The sequence below is a fragment of the Lonchura striata genome, chromosome 9 (genome assembly GCF_050655825.1).
Source record: "Lonchura striata isolate lonStrDom1 chromosome 9, ASM5065582v1, whole genome shotgun sequence".
NCBI classification, from domain to species: domain Eukaryota; kingdom Metazoa; phylum Chordata; class Aves; order Passeriformes; family Estrildidae; genus Lonchura; species Lonchura striata.
The window spans coordinates 8,167,908-8,190,632 of NC_140711.1; the positions used below are offsets into that span (position 1 = coordinate 8,167,908).

Sequence of the window (22,725 nt, forward strand, 5' to 3'; positions counted from 1 at the left end):
GTCCTGCAGGCGCAGCTTGGGCTGGCACTGTCTCAGTAATCCTGCCTTGAAACTGAAGAAAGTCTTGCCTCATTGAAAAGTGCCTCTGTCTGTTCTTGAAAGGTTGATGTATTGCTGAATGTTTTAGATAAACTACTGCACTGAGGAAATCAGAGTCTGTATTTCAAACACTGCTAAAAATAGGTGCCTTTTTCTGCTGTGAGACTTTGACTACTAGCTTGTCAAGTTTTTAAGATGGGAAAAGCAGTTGCACATTTCTTTAGAAACACAAAAACTTTGTTGAAGATGTTGCTCTGGTTCCAGCTTCAGAGTGATGAAGCAAAGTCTTCAGCTCTTCAGTGTATAAATTTCATAACCAGTAGCCATCACTGGCCACCCTCTGTTTTTATTCAGCTGATGGATGTGAGAACTGATGCAAAAATGCAAAGGTGACATTCTGAACAGCTTCGAAAGGCAAGATATTTTTTCTGCTGCCTGTTGCAGTGGCATATGGTCCTTGAAAAGGCACCTGCCATGAGTCCAGGTGACCTTGGTTACTGCAGGAAAGCAGATCATGAAGTGGCAAGTCAGCATGATTAAAGATTATTGGGAGATTAGCATAATAAAACCTGCAGGCTCTGTTGAGAAGGATCAGAATGGGTTTAGGATGTTTATAATTTAGACTGCTATACTTGTGTTTTTCTACAGCATGGACACATCTTACCCAAAGGGCTTTGTTAGGCCCATTGATGCTGTTATGAAGCAGGTTAATAATGCTGAAGGATAGCAGCCAGCTAGCTAAATCCTTAAGCATTTTAGATTAAAGTTCTTTAGCACCAAGTATGTAAGAAATTCTAGGGAGCAATTTTAGTGTTTCTTTTTTTCCTGTATTTTGATTACTTTTTTGCCTCCTTTTCTCCTTCAGCCTGCAGAGGGAAGAGCAAATGAAGGTACCTGCAGTGCAGAGGTGGTGGTAGCAGTTTTGCTGCCAGAGGTGGAGCTGCCCTTCAAGTGGATTTGGGGATGGGTTGGACATCTTTCTCTGGATTAAGGGTGCACTAGGAGCATGTGTTACAGAGAAGCTGTTTCCAAGATCCTCTGAAGATGTTTGCAATGGTACATGTGCCAACAGGAATGCTCATCCTCTCTCAGAGAACTAATAATGCTGCAGTGGCTGCAGCACAGACTTGTACAAATCCAGCTTCCTCCCTTTTGCTTTTGCAAATGTGACTGAGTTTCATCTCTGGGGTTTCTTTCTTACTTCCTACAATAAGGACCTGACTTTCCTTCTGCAGCACAGGCACGTGTGAATTTCTGTGGTTCCTTCCAGCCTGGCTGGTTTGTGTTTGCCAGAGTTGATTAGACAAAGTAGTGATTAAGCTCTCCAAATAATCCACCTCCAGTTAATAAAATGTTGCTGGAATCCTGAAAGAGCTGAGAAACATTAGTTCTGTTTTTTTGTTTTTGTTTTTTGGGGGGTTTTTTTGAGTAATTTGTTTAGTCCTGGCCACTATATTCAGGCAAATGTCAGTGATTGTGAAAAGCAAGCTTGATCTATGACTACAAGGTTGCTTGAGCTGGAGGGAGCTGTTAGGCTGGCAAGTGGACAGGATATCATGTGATCCTTGTAATCAAATGAACAGATGCAGCCAGAGGAAAGCTGCAGCTGTTCCTGCAGCTCACAAGCCAAAAGTTAAAATATACTGTTGTGCAAAATACCAGGGCCAAATTCACTGGTCCGGGGGAAAAGCTACTCTTGGAAGATTGAGGAACAGCAAAGCTGAAGTTAATTGAAATAGCTGTGTTTCTTAAATCCAGAATGTTGTGCTTTTGTAAGCAAATTGAGGAGGGGATTGTACAAACCAGCAGTCTATTGTTTTGCATCAGCATGTCAGTTGGCTGCTGGTGAAGCAGTAATAGATAAATTGCTTAGTGATCATGAGAATAGTGCATTGTTCTCAGTGTTTGACAGGCCATCAAAATGGCATTTTAGTGTTTTATAAACTCCCTTTTTCATAAATGGCTCTTGTCTGTTCAGTTTCTTACCAGGCAGTCTTGCAGCCCTAGGAAGGAGGAGATGCAGCTTTAGAATCAACTCCTTTCAGTAGCTGTCCTGTGCTACACCAATCTAGTATTTTCAAAACATGTGAACAGGACATTGTAGACCTCTTCACTGACTACCCGAGTGTCCTTAGGTAATGCCTTGTTGTTGCTGACTTTAACACTTCCCAGCTGAATCTTAGCCCAAGTACAATATTTGCTCTTGAAGAGGGATTAATTATTGAAATCCTGGATGGATGCAACTAGAGACGAGCTTTCAAATCCCCTACAAATTGTCTTCCTTGTTTGTGAAGAGGGTAGTAATTCCCTCTGGTAGATGCAAAGAAGCATAGGACACAGCTGCCTCGGAACATTCATCTTTCTTCAATAATTTAGAAGTTCCTTCCCATCACTGTCCGTGGAAGCTCCTTTGTAATTTCGAACACAGCAAGGTATTTAATGTTATTTGCTGGGGTGTTTCTTTCAGTCTACAGCATGTCTAGTCAGCAACAAATACTGGTCTGGGCTTGAAAAACCTACCTAATTAAAATAGAAATGCTTACTTGTGATATGGTCTGTTTCTAATATCTGCCTTACATTTTTTTCAGCATTCCAAAAAGGCAAATGTTTCCTTTTTCTATGGTTTGTTATCTGCAAATGGGCCCTAGGAACTTTTTTACTCTTGAAGCAGTTTTAAAATGGAAAAGCAAGCTGAGAAATAGAATGGGAGCAAATTACAAGGACAGTCATACTCCATCAGAGCTGGGGTCTGTCTAACACAGTGCTCTCATTCACACAGCTCTGATGGTGAGGAGTGTAAGGACAGGGTATGTGTGGCATCCTCCTTTCCTGATGCTGCTACTCTGCTTCAGAATCTTACAGGTTGTTCCTGGATCCTTGTCCAACAGCTGCCAAAAGCCTTTTTTCCTGTGAATATGTCTAGTCCTGTGACTCAATTCATATTAGTGATTACCAGAGCCACCTTGAATCTTCTGTTAACTTGGGAAATGCTTCACCTTATTTTAAATTTGCTGTCTGATCATTAACTGGATGCTATTTTATGACTTAAAACAAAATGAAAAGCTAATCTCTCTGCTTTGTGCCATTTAGGTTTGCTGAACTTCTCTCTCTGGATATCTCTTGTGCCCTTGTGGTCTCCCCTTTCTCTTTTCCCTTCTCTTCTTTTGTCCACTGCTTCTCTTATTCTTCCCCCATTCTCTTTCCCACCCCACCCCCCCTGCCTTTTCTCTCCCTCCTTCTTTTTCTCCTCCTGAAGAATTTTTATTCCCTATGTTTTATTCCATATGTTTTCTACCCCTCAGGTGCAAGTTGTTCCCTATCTCTAAGTATAATTGTTGCCTTTCTGTGCAGGTGGCTGGACTGTTCTGTCCTTACAGTGCATTCTGCTTTGAGCTCAGTGCTGCTCTGCTCTGCCCATAATGGGTTGCACTGGGTTCTGGTTGAGGAAAATGCAACAGGACAGATGAGCTCTTATTTGGGGATTGCTCTGACTCCTTATCAACACAAACCACCTTTGTAGCTTTTAGACAGGGCCACCATTTGGATGTGTGAGGGGGTCTGAAACAGCACAGGAGTGCAGTGTTTTACCTACTGCTTTTATCTCATCCACCTATTTTTCCCAGGCATCTGGCACAGGACATTTTGGGACAGAAAATCTTCATTCACCCACAGTCACATCCCTGTCTTTGACCATGAGCTGCCCTGAGTCTCAAAAGACTGGGATTGGTGGGAAGAATGCTGGTTCTCCTCAGAAACAAGTTGTCTTCAGAAAAAGCACCCGTGACAAAGCTGTGAGTACATTAATAATGGGCTTATTTAGGTTTGAGTTTTACCTGTAGTCAGACTGAAGACTTCTTAGAAAGCTCTTTCCTGTCCCCTTTATTTTTTTCTGAAGAAGCATGACCCATATTACCACTGAGTTTGAGGAAATGATGTAAACAGTTTTTAGGGCAAACTTTTCATGTGTTACAATACAAGAGAAGGCAGCTCATGTCACTCTCCTCCCGGGTTGTACTTCTACTGGTAAATGTTTAAAACAAAGCTGTTTCATTGTCTTTCCAACCTGACAGCATCAAAAATTGTTAAGTCTACACTTCTTTGTCCCATGCACAAATATTTGTGTTGTACCTTTGGGAGTTGATCTAGATCAGGTCGTCAGTTCTGATGTCCTGCATGTGAATAATCGTGTTGAGTCTAGTGGAGGTTGCATGTTTGCTGGAAAAAAAGAAATACTCCATTTTAAATGGAATTGTTCTGATCTCCACAAAATTTATAGCTCTCTGATGTGTGCGTCCCCCTTCCCTCAACAACTACAGACATTTTCTAGTTCATCTGTGGTTATGCTTTCCCCACAGCTGACCATCTACCTGGGAAAGCGGGACTTCATTGACAACATAGAGAATGTGGAACCTGTAGGTAAGTCCACAAGGTTATGTGCTGCTTTTCCTGCTCTCAACCCTGCTTTTATGTATGTTAATCTTGATTATTTCCCTTTCTTTCAGATGGTGTTGTATTGGTGGATCCTGCTATTCTCAAGGGGAAAAAAGGTTTGAGGTTTAATGCAATGTATGTCTCAGAAATTGTTTGTGTTTCTGAGTGTGATGCTAAGGTAGAACCTTTTTATTCTTTTAAGGGTGCAAACATAACTCTGCCTCAGTGAATGGGCTTCTTATCAATGCAATGTCTGTTACACAGTTATGGGATGAGTAGTCACTGGGTTATGCAAGTGTTGAAATGAGTTTCCATGTCTCCCTGAGGCAGGAGGTGTCCCCGTCCCAGCCTGGCTTCACTGTTATCCTGCTGCATGTTTCACCTGTCCTGTGCTTCTTGCCAGTGTTTGTGTCCCTCACCTGCGTGTTCCGCTACGGCCAGGAAGACATTGATGTGATTGGCCTCACCTTCCGCCGGGACCTGTACTTCTCCAGGGTCCAGGTGTACCCGCCTGCTGACAAGCCAGAGTCCCTCACCCTCTTGCAGGAATCTCTGTTAAAGAAGCTGGGGAAAAATGCTTATCCTTTTTTTTTTACAGTAAGTATTTCAGAAGAGCCTCCGATTCTCTTCTTGTCTGTACTTACCAGGCTCTTGAGGCCTGGTGATGGACTGAAGATGGCAATTGATTGCAAGTTCATGTTCTGCAAGTTGCAATTTTGAGTGACAGGTGGTGGTACCAATGTTTCTTTCTTCTTTCAATCCTGAGAGGTAGAGTGCAAGAAGATCCTAACTGTGCAGTGATCACAGCATTGTGAGAAGTGTTTTCTTAAAAAAGGCAAGGGAATTTGCAATGGCTTTATGCTAGCAACAGCCCCATATATTCTTGCCTTCCCATTCCTGAGGGGCTGGAATACTTTTTACCACTGCCCCAGTGCCAAATCATTTTCCTTTAAAAACTTTGGATCAAATAAGGAGATGAAGAGGTGATGACAAATGACAGCTGACTGCCAGATTCTAACAGGAAGTCCTTCCAGTGCTGTCAGTCATATATCTGTCTTAGTGTTCCTGAGGAAGATTCACATTGTGCATGGACTTTTTTTTTTCTTTCTTGACTTTTGGAAGAAAGGGATTTGTTCATACTAGCCAGATTTCTGAAGGGTTATGGCATTACAATGAGTGATCCCTTGTCTTCAGGACTGCTTTTGTGAGCAGTTTGTTACCTAAAACATCTGTGTGCTGTTGCTTTGAGGCATTTCCTCTTCTTCCTTCCACAGTTTCCAGATTACCTGCCTTGCTCAGTCTGTCTGCAGCCTGCACCTCGTGATGTTGATAAGGTGAGTCCAGTGGGACATTTGTGCTTATCCTGGTTTAGGAAAGTTAGATGGAAAAAAACCATGGGAATTTGTCTCACTTGAGAGTAGGAGAAGCTGATACTGATTTTACTGTGCTGTGCCACGAATGTCAAGAGCTAAGGGCTACAAGTACATGTCAAAGAATTGGAGTTGAAATCCTCAGAATAAGAAAGAGAACCCAAACAAATAGCAGGAAGACTAGAAAATCTGCAGTGTTGTAGCTTCTTTAAGACTATCACATGATTTGTGGTTTGGCTGCACATGAAATGATTGTTGCTGTGAGGCTACAGGAAAGAAAAGGAGACTGAGTGCCTAAAATCTCACAGATTGCTATAAATAACTTGTGTTAAGACCTGCCCTGAATTAAATGCAGAGAAGAGCTGGCTTGTGCATATGTGTAAACAGAAAAAAAAAACCCTGTAGTAAAAGTCACTAAATGATTATATGTTCTGAAAGGTTTCTGATGCTGTTAAAAATACTCCTTTTATACTTGATTGGATGCTTGTCTGGACAGCAGAACTAGGCAATCAGACAGGCAAAGTTGGGATGAGGGTCTCAGAATCTAGTGCAAAAATGTCTCTGTAGAGAATTACCTGCGACTCACGCAGGTGCCCCATGATGCTATAAACCTGTTAAAGCAAAGGTTAGCTTGGCATGAGCACTTCCACTCTTAGATGCTGCTTTTGGCATTCCAAAGCCAACTCAGAAGTTCAGAAACCCAGGGTGGGCCAGAGAGTGTAGCACACTAGCTCAGTCTTGTGATGTGACCTTTCCAGCTCTGGTCTCACAGGGAACCTTTCCAGGAGCAGGGATGTCATCTTTCAGAGGCTGGGATTAAGTCCCATTTATCAGAAGCACTGTAGAACAGGTGGATGTGCCAACACCAGTTGTCAGGGATGTCTGTGACAGTGGTGGGAGGCCAGAGTAATTTGCAGCTGGCAGGAGTCTGACAGTTTCTGGTGTGCAGAAAGATACTGAAACATTGCAGGTGTTCCTGTCTTCTGATCCTGATTTCACAGCTCTCCTTTCTCTCTCTGGCAGACTTGTGGGGTGGACTTTGAGGTGAAAGCTTTCTCAACAGAAAATGTGGAAGAGAGAATTCATAGGAGGTAACAGGATGTGTCTCTCCTCAGCTTTGCCTTAAGGGGATGGGTGGTCCAGTGATGCACGTGGGTTGTTTGTTCAGCTTTGCCCCCCTTGTCAGTAACTTCCTGGGTGTGAGCACATGGGAGTGCAGAACTCCTGCCTCTGCCAAGCACTGGGTGTCACCATGCTGTCCTCTGCTGCTTCCCAGGAACTCTGCACGTCTGTTGATCCGTAAGGTGCAGTTTGCTCCGGAGAAGCCAGGGCCCCAGCCTTGTGCAGAGACCACCTGGCAGTTCTTCATGTCCAACAAGCCCCTGCACCTGAAAGCTTGGCTCAGTAAAGAGGTGAGGGGGGGTTTGCCCTGGAGCTGGGGGCATTGTGGTATCTGCAGGCCAATGGGCATTTTGCTGCTTTCTCAGCTGAGACTGACTTGTCCCAGCACTCAAGGGCTCTAATGTAATTTCTGGCAGTGGCTACTGCTAGGGGTGGTTGAACCCTGTTACCAAACACATTTGAAGTCATTGAAGGAGGGGTCATGAATCACTGGGAGGGGCCATCTTCTCCTGTCTGGCCTCTGTGAGATATAATCTGGGGGGAACTAGAGGGGTTCGGGCCTGGAGAAGTCTCCTGGCTGGATTTCTGAGCATCACATTGTTTCTAGGTATACTACCATGGTGAGCCCATTCCAGTCACTGTCACCATCAACAACAACACAGAGAAAACAGTTAAGAAGATCAAAGTTCAGGGTATGTTTTTACTGTTGCTTGGGATTCTTTGATTGCAATAGGACTGAAAAAGAGACAGAATTTAGTGGTTTTAAGAAGGTAGTTGGTGATATCAGGAATTTGTCCCTCCCCCCTGTGTGTTGCTGTTTCTTTGCTGTTCATCAAGTGAAGTGCTGTAGCTTTTTTCCTGATTCTTGTGGTTACTTGTATGTCTTAATTTCAGGCACCAGATTGTCCCCCCTAGAAAAACCGAAGGGGTCTGGCTCCTGCAGTGGACAATGCAGGTGTAGGAAATGTGGGGGAAAATCCAACCTCATTAGGAGGTCAGTGGGAAGGGCTCCCTCCATGTCAGTGTGATGCTCCTGCTAACTGTGAATGTGCCTAGATAACATACAGCTTTGCCTGGTGTTCCAGAAACCTCTGGGAGTGTGAGAAACAGCCACTCTGCCAGCAACAGCGTCATTCCTCCTGAGCAAGCTGAGGGCAGGGGCTGAGCTTCATTGCTGTGCTAGTGTTTTAGATGTGACACTACATGTCTCCATCCCACAAGCTGCAGAGCTGGGGAAGAGAGTCTGAAAGACAAAGGATGGGAAAGAGAAAAGGTGGGGAGGGAACAAAATGGCCGAGGCTCCTACAGAACTATAGCAGAGAAAGCTGTTTCAGTGTCAGTCTGTGATGTACTGAGATTCCCAAATATTTTTATGCTCTTTTTTATGCCTCTGTTAGGCTTAAAAAGACCTTTTTGGTCCCAGATTCTCTCTTCTTCAGTGTTTCAGTCAGAATTACCCTGGGATTTTTTGTGTAGGATTGGAGAATATAAGCCATTTGTTACCACAGGCTCTGTGCTGATGCTGTCTCCTGAATGCACATGCATGGGCTGTAGGCACACAAGAGATATCAGGACCAGAGATAAAAGCAGACCCAAACAGAGAAGGAAGAGGGACATCTTTATAATGGAAAGAGAGGATCCCAAGAGACACTGTGGGTTATTGACTTTCTGTTGTCTCCAAATCAAGGCCTGCTGTCTTTCAGGGAAGACAGACTTGGCTATTGGTGTGCTGTTGGTCTCTGTCCAGGTCAGGCTATCTGCCCTGGGGGTCCCTTCAGGCTCTAAATGGGTGGGGTTTCTGCTTTCTTCACCATGTGTTTCCAATTCCTGGGACTTGGGGTGGGGGCAAGTGTGTTGTTTGTGGTGCATGCACACACCTGAGTGTCTGCTTTCTTCATTCTTCTTCAGTGGAGCAGGTGGCCAATGTGGTGCTGTACTCCAGTGACTTCTATACCAAAGTGGTGGCTACTGAGGAAGCACAGTGAGTGAATGCTCCTGCTCCTTCACACCCTTTTAATTACCCTCATCATCGGTGATGAGAGGTTCTCATACTTAAGAGTCTGGGAGTCTCCTGCTGTTACAGTGCTCTCTTCTCTTACCTCGTGTGTGCCACACCACTCATACTCTCTAGATGTAGTTGGTCTTGTTTTCAGAACAGCAGAGATTCTCATGTTTTTTCAGGGAATGGGGATGTTGTGGAAGAGGTTCGAAGAGTAATTACGTGCTAGACAAGCTTGGTGGTGGTGGTGGAAGGTTCCTAATTGCTGGAAATCTTTAGATAGAGATGCAATACTTTTCTGAAAGGTGCTGCTGTTTGAGTGGAAGTCATGGATTCTGCTTGAGCAAGTGCATTCAATTTCTTCTGGCCTGAAAAAGCCCACAGAAACCTTGAGTCTGGAGATGTTATGGAGAACCATACAACCACTTGCTTCTTTTCACTGTACTGGCAGTACAGCTCTGAACCTCACACTGTGAGGAGGGTTGGGCATACCCAGGTACTTTGTCTAGTGTTCTGCTCTGTATCTTAGGTACATGTTTTCCGTTCAGTATTGGTATTCTCAACTAGGATTAATTTTGTCCAAATTCAGAGCTTTTCAGCACAGAGGATGTGGCCTCAAGTTGCACCTGGAGAGGTGTAGATTAGATATTAGGAAAAATCAATGTGGCACTTAAAGACATGGTTCACTAGTGGCCTTGGCAGTGTTGGCTAGTGGTTGGACTTGATAATCTTAAAGGGCTTTTCCAACCTAAACTATTCTATTATTCTGTGGTTTTTACCTACTTCTCTGCCTTAATGTAAAATTAAGCATTTTCTGCAAGTGCTTGTTTTTCTCTGTTGATTATAAAGGGAATTTTGCTGACTAGATTAGAGGTGGACATCTGTATTGTTGACAACTGAAATTGCACAGATAAATTCCTTTCCATTTGGGCAGCTTTGTAATCTGTTTTGAAATTCTCCTAGTTGGGTGTGTAACAAACCACAGTGTGTCATTTCACTTCTTATTTTCAGGGAAAAGGTGCAGCCAAACAGTAGCCTGACCAAGACACTGACACTTCTGCCCTTGCTTGCGAATAACCGGGAGACACGGGAGATAGCTCTGGATGGAAGACTGAAGGATGAGGACACCAACTTGGCTTCTAGTACTATGTGAGTGGAGTTTTAAATGGTCCCAGGTAGTAGGAGAATTATAGAGAAAAGAGGAGCATGGAGGAGACACTTCCCTCAGGACTTTGTAAAGTTGTGCCCAGATGGATGCATGTAGCACCATCATGTTCCTTCGGGGTGAACAGGGATCACAGATCTGGAGAGTACCTAGGCTTGCCTGCCCTCCCACTTTCAGGATGTTCCCCTAGTTCTTGCTCCAGTTGTTGCTATACTGCTGTGCTCACACTGCTTTGTTTTGTCTGGCAGCATTAAGGATGGAATAGACAAGACAGTGATGGGGATTCTGGTTTCCTACAAGATCAAAGTGAAGCTCACTGTTCCAGGGTAAGTGTAACACACTTTTTGCTACATCTGCCTGGAGTTAAGGGAGGGGAGTGTGTTTATGTCATTGATGAGTGAGGAAAGACCAGAACAGTCCACCCCAAGAGAAAGGGCACATGTTATAGGATATGAGGCTCCCTGTAAAGCATAAATTGCCTGGAAAACAGTCTTGGCCTATCCATAGAACTTGTCCTGAGACAAAGGGTTTTTGTTGCTCTCCTTAGATACTACATAACTTTATGGTTGAAGGAGGAACCTCTGGTTTGCATTGCAATTTTTGTTTCAAAGCTATAACTTATTTTGTGAGAAGTGAGGTGAAACTTTGTGTGAACCTCTTATGTTAGCATTGCTGTTGTCCCAGAGCAGAAGGTGGAAACATCTGCCTGAGAGTCATAAACACTGTAGCTCAGGTTCTGTACTCAGCCAGCTTTCTGGGTAAAGCTGATGTTATCAACATGAGCTAGATCCAGGATACAGTACAAAAAACGGGCCAGGATAGTGACTCTTGTTGATGCTGGTCACTGTTTACATTTGTATTTCACTGATCTATGCTTCATTCTAGTATAAAAAGATTTGCCGAAAGCATGATAAAATGCCTGCTGCTTTCTGTGGTCAGCCACTTGCCTTTTGGGTCTTGGAAAAGTGGCCATGCCCAACACTTGGTCAGGAGTTCAAAAACTTAGTCTATTTCTCCATGAGAATGACATGAAAAAGTAAGACTACCTTTTTTAAAAACAAGTTCAGCTGAATTTGTGGCGAGAACAGTACATCAGGACAGTGATTTCAGTAGTCCACCAATTACACAGCCTTTGCTGTTTCTTGCAGGAAACCAGAATAGAGAGGCATTAAATATTCTTTGTGTTTCTCCTTGTTTTCTTTTATAGCATGCTGGGAGACCTCACTTCCAGGTAAATGTCATCTTCCTTTTCAGACCATGCAGTCCTAGTTGTTAGTTCATCTCTTTATTCTCTTTTTTTATTTCCATTCCCACCTCCCTAAAAAAAGTAACTGTCCTTTAAACTGTTAGAAGCAAGCAGTTTGTGGTTCTCTTGTGAAAAGGACGCTATTACAAGAATGTCTTTTGATTTTATAGAAATGCAAGTACATTCAGCATACAATAAATGCAGTCTATGTAAGTGAATATGCCTGGGATATTTATGGAGAAATTTGAGCTTAACTTTTTTGAGAGGAAAAATATGATTAGAAAAATATGAAAGAATGGGTGAAGCTGGAGCTGAGGGCTCAGGCTGGCCCTAAGGAGGAAGGAGGCTGAACCAGGCATGTGTGTGGAGTTGTGGATCTGATACATTCTTTCTTCTCCTAAAGTGAGGTGGGCACAGAGCTGCCATTTCGTCTCATGCATCCCAAACCTGAGGAAAAGAACCCAGCAGGTCAGTTACACCTGTTTTTTGCCTTTGTTCATTGACAGGCTCTGGTGAGATCTCACTATTGTAAAGGTTAGAGTGATTTGTGCTACAGGAAACCTTCAGAGCCTACAAGGCTCCAGTGTGGAGCTGTTCTGTGTGTTTGTGTGTCTATATATCTCTGTGTGTGTGTGTATGTATCAACCTCCAGGCACTAAACAGAGAACAGGGATGCAAAGATGGGAGAAAATCGAAAAGAGTCATGTTCCCTTTCATCTTTCATGTATGGAATAGCAGCTCAGAGAACAGGGGTTTGAGGAAGCTCTGCACAGTTAAATCTTATGACTGCAATGCAAAATATCCTACATGAAGGTGTCAGCAATTCCCAGCCAGATTGCAGTATAAGCAAAAAAGAAAAAATCTGATGCAGAAAATACCTAACCCCCATGAGCACTGTACAAAGCCAAATACTTTTAAGCAAAGTGAAGAGGTGATAAAAGTACTGATGAGTCTTGAGTCCCTTTATCTTGATGTGGCGCTTGCCATGGTGTCTCTGATGTGGCCTTCTTGTTCAGCAGTTATCCAAGGTGAACATCTCTTCAATGTTAGGGCTCTGTGTGGAAGTGAGGGACCTCTATAACAGTGTGAGTAGCAAGCCTTGCCCAGGCACCTTGAGGCTTGGGATCAGATGCCAAAACCACAGGCTTTCAGGAGCATCCTCCCACTTCCTCAGGCCCTGGCTGGCTCTGTTTGCCAGTGGTGAGCACCAGAGATTGCAAGGTGCTCATACTGAATCAGAAGCTCCTGTACAGCACCTGAAGCCTCTCTTGACCACCAGACACACCAGCCCTTTCCTGCTGGGGCTGTTAGAGATGACCCATCTTGTCCTACTCTCTATACTGGGACAAAGTTTAGTGGGCTTCAAACAAAATCCATGGCTGCTTTTGTGCTCCTTTTTTTTCCCTTTCATTTTCTCTTTGTGCCCAAACTGACTAAAAGCTGATGTTTCTAAGAACATGAAACTTTCATGTGAAAGTGACAGTGGAACCTTTGAGAAGAGTTATCCTGAGATAAATGCTTTGGTTTATACTGGAAGCATTAGAAAGGGGTGATTTGAGTCCTTACTGTGTGAAATTGTTGGAGGAATCAAGTGTGAGCAATGAGAAGAGAGCTGGTGATCCACTCCACATTCAGATGCTCTGGTTGGGAATCAGGCTTTGCTAATTATGGATGTGCTGGAGTGGGCAAAGGTAGGTTTTATCTCTCCTGTAACAGTTGCACTGCAGGAAACTCATTTTCCCTGGGAAAGCCCCTGCTGTGAGCAGTGCCAGCACATTCTCTTGGCACAGAAGTGATGGAGGCTGGGATGGCGCTGGTGATCCCAGCAGTGTGGCTGGTGAGGGCCATCTAGTGCCTCTGGGCAGCTCAGGAGCTTTCATGGACACCAAGGAAAGCTTGAAAACTTCTAACAAGGCTCATAAAAAAAAATTTACATTTTTACAGTGGTGGTTTTATTTTTTTATATGACTTTTTCATTTAAATGCCAACAACCCCTTTTTATTACTTTATACTTCTGGCAGAAGCATTTGTAATATGAGGAAAAATGGAAGTCAGGCAATTCTCCCTTCTAAGGCCATTTCAAATGAGGGATGATGTACTCTATACAGTACACTCAAAAGGATATGGGCAGAAGACTTTACAAAGAAAATGGAGACCTGCACAATTTCTCAGATCACTTCCCCCAGCACATCCTCTTACCAGGGTCATAGCCCACATGTTGTTTGCTACATCAAAGTCTTCTAGGAGCTTGCTGTCAGAAGTGTCAGCTATGTTCAATGCATTTTTTACAGATGGAAATACCAGGTTGCTTATGAGCTGAAAAAATTGCAGGTATTTTCAGGAACTATCCCATGGGAAAGCCCTGCAAATGGTTAACACAGGAAATAAATACTTTCTCTTAAAAACAGATACTCTAACACAACAGAAAACTCCTCTGAAACCTGAATAGCTGACTAGAAAACTGTGCTGGAATGTGGTGTCTGAGCTTATTACAGGGAATAAAACAGTCTCCCATATGAAGCTGGTAAACTGAAATGCTTTTCAGCTTTATTGGTTGGTAGTTTTCCATGCGCTGTGCTTAACTGCAGAGATGGAGCTTTAACAAACTGTTTGGAGCCTCAAAGGTCCCAAAATATGGAATTTTTCTTTGTTGGCTTGTTTAGCAGCCTCTGCAGTGAGTGTAGGCAGAGGTGCATGCACAGGGGGTTTTCAGATCACTCCTTATCTTCTTCATTCCCTTTTGTTTTTATTGATGAGTCAGTAGTGACCAGTTTGCCTACTGCACCTTCCTGCTCACTTGGCTGTCTTAAGGCATAGCTGGTAGAACAAAGAAATCAGAGCAACATCTTATGGAGTTAAAGCTGGACTGGGATTAAAAAATGCCATATATTGTGATTTATTTTGCAGTGGGGGAATATCCTTTTCTCTGGCCAAGGTGATTTATGGAAGAGGTAAAATGTGTAGCATCAATGCATTTAATCATGTAGGGCTGACTTGAGTACAGAGAACCTCAGAAACACAAGCTTCCTGAGAACATGATGTAATTTTTTCAGGGCCAAGATGGGGCAAGTGTGAGCAAGTGCTGTGTGCTCTGTTTCATAGCAGATGGCTTTGCTCTCTCTAGCTATCTGTGAGCAAGCTCTGAAGCATTCATCACTCAGTAAACAGCAGGTCTGTCACAGTGCATGGCTATTGCAGATTGCTTGATCTTTCTTCCTGTGCCTGCAGGAGACAGAAAAGAAGCAGCTTGCTATCTTTCCTTCCCTGTGTTCATCGCTTCCTTCTCTTGGTCTTCTGCAAGGCCAGGATTTGCATGTTTCATGTGTGCTGGTTTTGTGACTGTTTCTGGACCCATGTGGCTCACATGTGGTTATTTTTAGGCAAAGCAGCTCCTGTCACATTGGCAGTCTGTCTGTTCTGCCTGTTGAAAAAAAAATGTGTTGAGAACTTTTTCTTTTAAAGATAGATTCAAATGGGGCTGTGTCTCTTCATGCTCCCAACACCTTTCCTGCTTAGCAGTTAGCCCAGAAGTCCCTGCTGACTTTTCCTCAAGGCTGTGGTCTTAGCATGAGTTCTTTGGTCTGGGGTTTTCCTGCCAATCTTCTGATGTTTTACGTTTTGTGGGCCTACATCTTGGACACTGGCCTTTGTTTTGGCTGTTGTTCAACAAATGGCCATTTATCTGTTCCCTGATTAAACTTGCATAAAAGGACTGTTTTGAAGAAATGCAGGAATGCTTTGTCCCTCTAACAGTAAAGCAATACTTTCCCCATTTTGGTATTGTGACTTCCAGAAATTAGGAAATTTTAAAGCATTGAATGTCTTGGAAAATAACAAAACCCACTCTCTTTTTCTTTTCTCCCCCATCAAGTTAAGAGAGGTTAAAAGCAAGTTTATACTGAAAATTACCGCATGCTATGACTTGAATTATATGGAATAATTTCTGTGGCTGCATAATAAAAGCTTCCAGGAAACCCTTCCCTGAGAGGATGATGGTATTCTGGACCCTCATCAATCCCCCTCCCATTCCAACCCTCAAAACTATTGCTTGAATGCTAATTAAAAGAAGCGAAAGTCTACCCATTTTCTGAGAATTTTTTTAATATTATAATATTAAATAAGCCACAGGACAGCCAGAAAACTCTGGAGTAGGCCTAACTTCTCCTAGTGTGCAACTGCAGCATGTTAGAGTTAGTGCTGTAGCCTGAAGGTGAAGTGGTGCATCTTTGAATATAATCTTCCATCTGAGGTACATTATAAGCACTTCTCTCCTGCCACACTATCTGTGTATTGACTCAGTAATCATTTCTCTGACAGTTAAGTATATGCCAAATTGAAACAATACCTACCTCACTCCATTTTGTAAAAACAGTTTCAAATCACTGGTGGGGATCTTGCTTAGCTTCACCCACATCACTGATATCACTGTTCCCATAGTAAGGAAAGTACCTCCAAGAGGGGAAAGAGAGCAAACTAAAGAATAAAAATTGGAGAAAAAAATGGAATAAGAATGATGTTTTATGTGTTGGAAATTTTAGAAGTTCTAAATGTTTCATTTTAAATTAATGTCAATCAAGCATACATGCCCTGAGACTTTCCAGACTTCATCTTGGCTTCTCTCCTGGTCTGGAGAGATGCCATCAGGAGTGTCTTTACATGAGCCATCCTTTGAGGCGTTTTGGCTGGAGTGGCCCCCTTTGGCACACTTTTAATACTGACTTTTTCAGCAGTGTGTGTTGTGGATGGGAAATCTCCAGGTAGTGAGTTATCCAGTCACTGCAGTGCCCCAGATCCCTGCTGACTTCTGTAAAACAAGGATGCTTTGCTCCCTGACCCAAAGCCATGAGAAGTAAGCCAGTAAAGTCACTATGCCTTCCTAAAATAACTGTGAGAACAATAAAATCCCTGCAAATACAGTCTTCTGCTTATTTTAGGCTGTGCTGAAACAGCTTTCAAGGAATCCTGCTAGTAAGCAGGATTTGTTACAGTGTGGTTACCAAAGATCCCACTCAAGAAACACAAATGCCAAAGGTCTTAAAACCATTTTTAGAGCAAAATGAAATCAGGAGTGTTGCCCCAAAAGCCTTAACCCATCTGAATGAGAGATCCCTGAGGTGTTCTTGTACTTTGACCTCTAATTTTAATACCTTCACGTTTATTGAACAAGAGCATTGTCTTCTCATCTAAGTCTAAGCTGACTTTTTCAATCACAGTGATAGAGGAATTAAACTTGACATCATGTCATGCAAGCACTGTCAGCTCAGAGTCCAGGTGTGTGCACAGATGTCTCCCACAGCTGTGACCACGAGCAAACATAGATGGGAAAATCTGTCTTGGTTCTGAAGGGTTGAGGCCCTTCAGATAGCTTGGGCATCATTGCTGGAATGCTTTTCCATTTGGGAGATTGAGATTTGCCTCATCAGGTGTAGTTATGCACATTTTGAGACTTTCTGGAATTCTACTTGTACTGCTGCAAACGCTGCTTCTTGTCACTGCTCTGCTCTGTACATTTTTTGCAAATGTTTTAGCATCTGCTGCTCTGACTACCTGGTGTGTCTTTTTTCCTCCTTTGCTGCGTGCTCATGACTGCAGGGAAGGATGGGTAAGTTTCTTTTAGTATTTCACATTCTAGCTACACTTGTGCATTGACTCTTTTAAAAACTCCTCAAAACTGTCCAAAAATCCCCAGCTTAAAATCCAAAGTGAGCAAGTTACTGTGGCCTGACAAATGACTGCTCTGAGTTAAACAGCAGTGACTGACCATGTGAAGATAGATGAAGAGATCATGTTTTGCCTAACAGGGTGTGTTTGTGCTCTATATGTAGAAGTGTAAGGAACTTACTAGGTTTGACCATGTGCCTCTATTTTAGTATAGAAACAATAAGGGTGAAATGTTTCACATTTTATTGCTTGACAAAGCCCCTTGAAAACTCTAGGCTATTCAGCTAGCTGATCAATGTGTATCTGGAATGGACATGATTCAGTACAGATGAAAAACATCCTCAGTTTGTGCCTTGACTTGCTTTTCATTTTAGCTAGAATAGCACCACTGAAGATGGTGTCTGTGGGAATGTGATCCAAATCACTTTGGAGACAAAGGAAACACTATCAGTCTGTTATGGGTTTCTGTTGCCTATAGTCTGTGAAAAACCTGTGTTTCATTCATTGCAGTGAAGCAGAGCTGGTATTTGAGGAGTTTGCTCGTCAGCAGCTAAGAAATACACCTGATGAAGAGGACAAGAATTCACCCTCAACTGATGAGTGATTAAAAGAACAGCCTGACAGAGGAGCTGTGTTGCCTGGCTTCAGTTACAAATGTAGAACCTAAGTTTCTAGTAATCTGCATGTTCTCAGGCCGTGCATGGTCTTCTAGGGATCAGCCCTGAGGTCAGTGGACATGACATCAGGAATCTCTATTGCTTACTACAAGATTCACCTTGCATGGGCAAACACAACACCTGGTTCTTACCCAAGCTACCAGAGGACAACAGGACACCTGCCACATCATGACTTCTGCTTTCAGGGCTGCCTAATAAAAAGGTTGGTTGCTTTCCACACTGGTGAGAGCTTAAATGAGTTTATGCAGCCTGCCTGTGACTTTGAAGTGCAAGTGAACGAAATCCTAGCCTGAAAGGCTGGCTTGCAGCCATGGGTGATTCATCAAAGTTTCTCAGAAGACTGTACAAAACTGATTTTACTTTCTTTTGGTTGCTTTTGCATTGATGCTTTACCAAATTCAACCAGTGAATTTTTTCAGTGCTTGCACTGTCCCCATGTGGCTTCTACACTCACTTTCTGTACCAGTAAATGTATACAGGTTGTCTCCCACAGCATAGACAATGCTTGTACACAGTATTAGCTTTCTAGCAATATGCTTGAAACCATGTTATTAAAGATGAGATAAATGTGCACTGTCAATGAATTGCTTAAAGTTCCCTACATACAATGCCAAACAGAAATACAAGTCCAGACAGAGTCTGTATTTAATCAAGTTTCCTGTAGGCAACAGCTACAAAAGTGGGTGCAGGAAAATTAAGGAGGAAATTATGGCGCAGCCTTCCCTGAGGAACCTTTCCCAACATCCATCTGCCAGCAATTGGTTTATGCTCTAAGAAATGAGATTGCATTCTACAAACTTTGTTTTCTCTTGTTGATCTGGATATTCTCATTATCCATGTAAATGTTGGCTATTTTCCTGAATCTCATGTAGGTTTCTGCTGAAGTGAGTTGCATCAGCTAATTACATTTTGCATGTAAAACAACTGGTGTTTTATTTTTCTATTTAAAGCAGAAATCTATTTTTGCTTTAAATCTGCTTTTCAGTGTCCCTGGTTTAAATTTCCCTGGAAAGTCTGAATGCAGGGCCCACATTTATTAATATAGACTTACATTTCCCACATTACACTCTGGAAAATAGAATTAAGAACTTCAGACTTGTAACTGTTTCCTTCTGTAAACTGGTCTTAAGATGCTGGAAGCAGTTAATTAAGACCACAGCTTCAGAATTCCATCAGTGCTCTCCCCTAATACACCTGTTCCTCAGTGCTGTCCATTAGTCACAGATGTCTCACCTTAGCTTGAATTGCAAGAGGCACAATGTTTGCTCTGCATTGGGTTCTTTGCTGCTAAAGGGACCCAGCCAATTTCAGGTGTTTGTGATCAGGATAATTTGTGTGATTTCAACTTTGGGGGAGGGACATTTATTTTCACCTGGATATCTGGGAAGGCTTTTCCCCGGTATTTTTATTACTAATTTGTTGCTGGCTCAAGACCACACAGAAGATACAGTAAGGTTGAAGAAATTACTGGTTGTGAGTATGCTGGTCTTGGAGAGCAGGAATTCAGCAAATCCTTTAAAGATCTAAGAGAAGAAGGGGGAACAAGTTTTACTTCAGAGTGTGTATTTCTCCACAAAGGTGTTTCCTTCAGTGTTTCTGGCGACTAGACTGGTAAGTATGGGACAAGTGAACTCAGAGATCTGGTTTTCTTTTCCTTTTTAAAAAAAATTATGTCAACTTTGTGAAGGCCCTCTGTTGCTGCCTGACATTCCTCTCAAATTCAGTTGTGGTGATGACTTCTGTAAGCTAACTGGGACAAAATCACAATGTACTCTGTGCAGTGGGGAGGAAATGGTTGTTAAATGGTTATTAAATCTGTTCTTTTGTCTGGGCTTGGGAAAGCACTTTGAAGACACTATTTGTTCATGCTGGTCATTTGCTCAGAGAGCAGTGAGGGCTTTCTGCTGGTTCCTGCAGATCCCTGTTGTGCAGGACAAGCTGGACTTTTCTCCAGCCCTTCAGGCAGCAGATGCTGACTTCTGTCAGCAGAAAATGGGTCTCTAGCTAGAACTGTTTGCCCTTTATCTTCCCTTTCTTCTGGTTCTGGTGTTACGTTGATCTACCGAGTCAGACCTGTGGCCTGCTCCTCATGTTTGCCGCTGGGGGAGAGCAGATCCAATTTCCTGACTGCGGCTTTGATGTGGTGGGACTGTGTAAAGAGCTGCCAGCTCCCGGAGAGGGATGCGCCCTGGGAGCGGTGGCACCTCTGGACCTGCTGTGTTTGAAGACGGCTTGGAGCAAATGACAGGACGCGTTTCGTGACAGACGCTTTCCCCTCGCACATCTCCGTGCGATCCCAGCGGGAGCGCTCCACTGCCCGTAGCTGATGGGTGTGGGAGAGGCGGGAGGGGGTTACCTGCGAACGGAGCGGGGCCGGGCTCGGCAGCGGGAGCGGTCCGGCCTCAGCGCCCTTCGCGGCGGGGCTGCGGCATCGCGTTAAATCCTGGGAACGGGGCCGAGCTGTGGCAGGGGCTGGCCGGGCAGGTGGACAGCCGTCAGTGGAGGCGTTCAAGGAGCGAAGGAAGTGGCACTCCGTGCTCTGGTCTGGTTGACAAGGTGGTGTTCGGTTGTAGGTTGGACTCGATGATGTCAGAGGTCTTTTCCAACGCGAATGACTCTGATTCTGTGCTGCGGTAGCCGCGAAGAATGGGAAGGAATAGGGACCGCAGTCCCGGCTGTCGGGCTGGCCTCAGCGGGGAGCGCTGCTAAACGCCTTTGTCCGGGCTCCAGAAGCTGCGGCCGGGCCGCTTTGCTCGGGCGGCTCGCAGGGAGCCGCGGCCGGGCGGCTTTGCTCGGGCGGCTCGCAGGGAGCCGCGGGAGCCGCGGCCGGGCCGCTTGGCTCGGGCGGCTCGCAGGGAGCCGCGGCCGGGCCGCTTTGCTCGGGCGGCTCTTAGGGAGCCGCGGCCGGGCGGCTTTGCTCGGGCGGCTCGCAGGGAGCCGCGGCCGGGCGGCTTTGCTCGGGCGGCTCGCAGGGAGCCGCGGCTGGGCCGCTTTGCTCGGGCGGCTCTTAGGGAGCCGCGGGAGCCGCGGCCGGGCCCGTCCCGTCACGGCGGCCGGGCCCTGCCCCGCCCTGGCCCCTCCCGCCGCCGCCATGTGACGCGGCCGCCGCTGGGGGGCGCCGCGCGCGCGGGGCCGGTAGGGGGCGCCGGGCGCGCCGCCGGTCCGTGCAGCATGGCGGCGGCGGGGGCTGAGCAGGCACAGCCGGAGCCGGCCGCCGGCGCCGCGCCCGAGGAGTCGTCGGACAGCGAGCCGGAGCAGGAGCCCGGCTCCCTGCAGAAGCTCATCCGCAAAGTCTCGACGTCCGGGCAGATCCGCCAGAAGGTGCGTGCGGCGGGAGGGGGCCGCGGGCAGGGCCTCGGGGTCCTGGCGGCGCTGCGGCCGGCGCTGCCTCCGCGTTACGCTCGGTGCCGCCGCCTCTCCCTCCCGCCCGGCACGGTCCGCGCCTCCGCCAGCCCGGGCCGCCGCTCTGGGAGTTGCCAGAGACCCCCGCAGCTTCCCCCTGGGGCCTGCCACCGAGCCCGTCCCCCAGGGAGCTGCCGGTGGTCCCCCTCACATCCCACTCCTCTCCCCTCACAACGACCCCTCAGGAGTCTGCCTGTGACCACCTCACATCCGCCAAGGCGCTCCTCAGCGACTCGGCCGTTTCCCCCTTTCCCCGTCGGCTGGAAAATCTTTAATTGTAACAAATGTTGTCCGTGTTAGAAAGGTTTATTTATCCCGTCGTTTTCGGTGACAGCCCAACTACCGCTCCGGGTCCTGCTGGCGACCCTCAACCTCCAGCGCAGAGACCCCCTGACAGCACCCCCAACAGCTGTCCAGGCACTTGTGAACCCCAAAATGCCCCTCAGAGATCCCCATAATTAACTGTTTCTCAGGTGCCCGTTAGCAGCTGTCCCCTAAATCCCCTTCAGTGTCTGCCAGTGCCCCACAAACTGCCCTCAGGGGCTCCTGAAGTTGCCCCCGGTGCCTGAACCTCTCCAGTTCCTCTCCCCATAAGCCTGGCTTAGGCCACCTTCTTCTCAGTGCCCAGGTTCATGCCTCCCAGGGAGCTTTACCCAGCTCAGGGAGCAGTGTGGCCAGGCTCAGCAGAACCCCATCTTACTTCTTTTCTTCTTACCCTCTTTCCCTGTAATATTTTCTTGGAGTCATAGAGGTCAGATTTGGGCTCCTTCTCCCCAGTGCTGCTCCGTTTACCTGGTATTTGAATCCTCAAGGACATCCTCGTCCCATGAAGCTCCATCTTCCATTTTCTCCTCATGTCACAGTTGCCATGGTTGCCTTCCTCACCTCCCCATGCTTTCCCTGAGAACCTCTGTGCATCCCAGCCATAGCTCCCTGTCACAGTGTTCCATTATTGCTTTTCAACACCTCCCTCCTCCATGGTCCAGTTGTACTTGGCACAAGTCACTGTCTCATCTTCATAGCTCTACTCTGGAAGGTGCAGCCCTCGTTATTCCCTGCAGTCTTTGTGTGGTGCCTCCCTCAGCATCTTCCCATCCTTTTTGTGTATCCTAATTCTCCCCATCTTGCGCTGTGCTGTTTTACCTTTCTGTACCCATATAGCAATATTTAGCTTTCTGTCTGGTCAAGCAGTGATCTTACAGCTGGTTAGTCTTTGTTCCCAGCTTTGTCTGTCCTGCTTTGCCTTCCTGGTAAGGTAACACTACTTTCCACCCAGGTTCCCTTGGCTCAGTCATATTTTATCCCTCTGTGGCTCATCCTGGAACAATAACACCATTTTTTATGGACAGTAACAACATTCTGCAATTACAACCAAAACTGTAGATCTTCTGTGTTGTTACTGTAAAAGAAGATGTGAAGGTTTCCTTCAATTTTAGACTGGGAGCCACACATAGGGAGTTTCCCTTTTCTGTACTCTTTTTTATTATAGCAGCATGATTTTTCTTTGTAGCCACTAAGCTCCTGTGTAACTCTTGGACTGTTGTGTCATGTGTTTCTGCTTAGAAATACCAGGTTAGTTACTCTGTCATCATCTGCCTTATGCTCACCTTGTC

At 45.3% G+C, this 22,725-nt stretch overlaps 2 protein-coding genes and 1 long non-coding RNA gene across 11 annotated transcripts in view; 2 read left to right on the top strand and 1 right to left on the bottom strand.

Moving 5' to 3' along the window:
* The first annotated feature begins 1 nt into the window (after position 1).
* SAG (S-antigen visual arrestin) lies at positions 2-18,634 on the top strand. Of its 4 annotated transcripts, XM_085587096.1 has the most exons (15): positions 2-2,471; positions 3,663-3,830; positions 4,395-4,455; positions 4,542-4,586; positions 4,874-5,067; positions 5,745-5,804; positions 6,864-6,931; positions 7,117-7,252; positions 7,570-7,654; positions 8,871-8,943; positions 9,973-10,110; positions 10,375-10,452; positions 11,334-11,357; positions 11,776-11,840; positions 17,544-18,634. In XM_085587096.1, the coding sequence occupies exons 2-15, from the start codon at positions 3,732-3,734 to the stop codon at positions 17,585-17,587; spliced, it is 1,170 nt and encodes a 389-aa protein (XP_085443222.1). In that variant the 5' UTR covers positions 2-2,471; positions 3,663-3,731; the 3' UTR covers positions 17,588-18,634. The 4 variants fall into 4 exon arrangements, with proteins under 4 accessions (XP_085443222.1, XP_085443223.1, XP_085443221.1 ...); XM_085587097.1 differs by having other exon boundaries at positions 2-3,830; positions 14,426-18,634; XM_085587095.1 differs by having other exon boundaries at positions 2-4,455.
* LOC110478047 (uncharacterized) lies at positions 13,895-20,696 on the bottom strand. The gene is made up of 3 exons (XR_014957166.1): positions 20,067-20,696; positions 15,722-15,845; positions 13,895-14,793 (listed from the first exon to the last, which is right to left on the bottom strand). It is a non-coding gene; the product is annotated as an uncharacterized LOC110478047 (long non-coding RNA).
* Positions 18,780-22,725, top strand: part of DGKD (diacylglycerol kinase delta) — a 59,574-nt gene continuing 55,628 nt past the window's right edge. For 4 of the 6 annotated variants that reach the window (XR_014957165.1, XM_021544386.4, XM_085587065.1 and 1 more), the window contains exon 1: positions 20,859-21,031. Coding sequence is in view for 3 of the 6 variants with exons in the window: in XM_021544386.4 (XP_021400061.2) it covers positions 20,882-21,031 (150 nt within the window). In the remaining 3 variants the exon portion in view is untranslated. Of the gene's footprint in view, positions 19,322-20,858; positions 21,032-22,622; positions 22,685-22,725 lie in introns of those variants that run through there. The other 2 variants (XM_021544388.4, XM_085587067.1) reach the window with 2 other exon arrangements.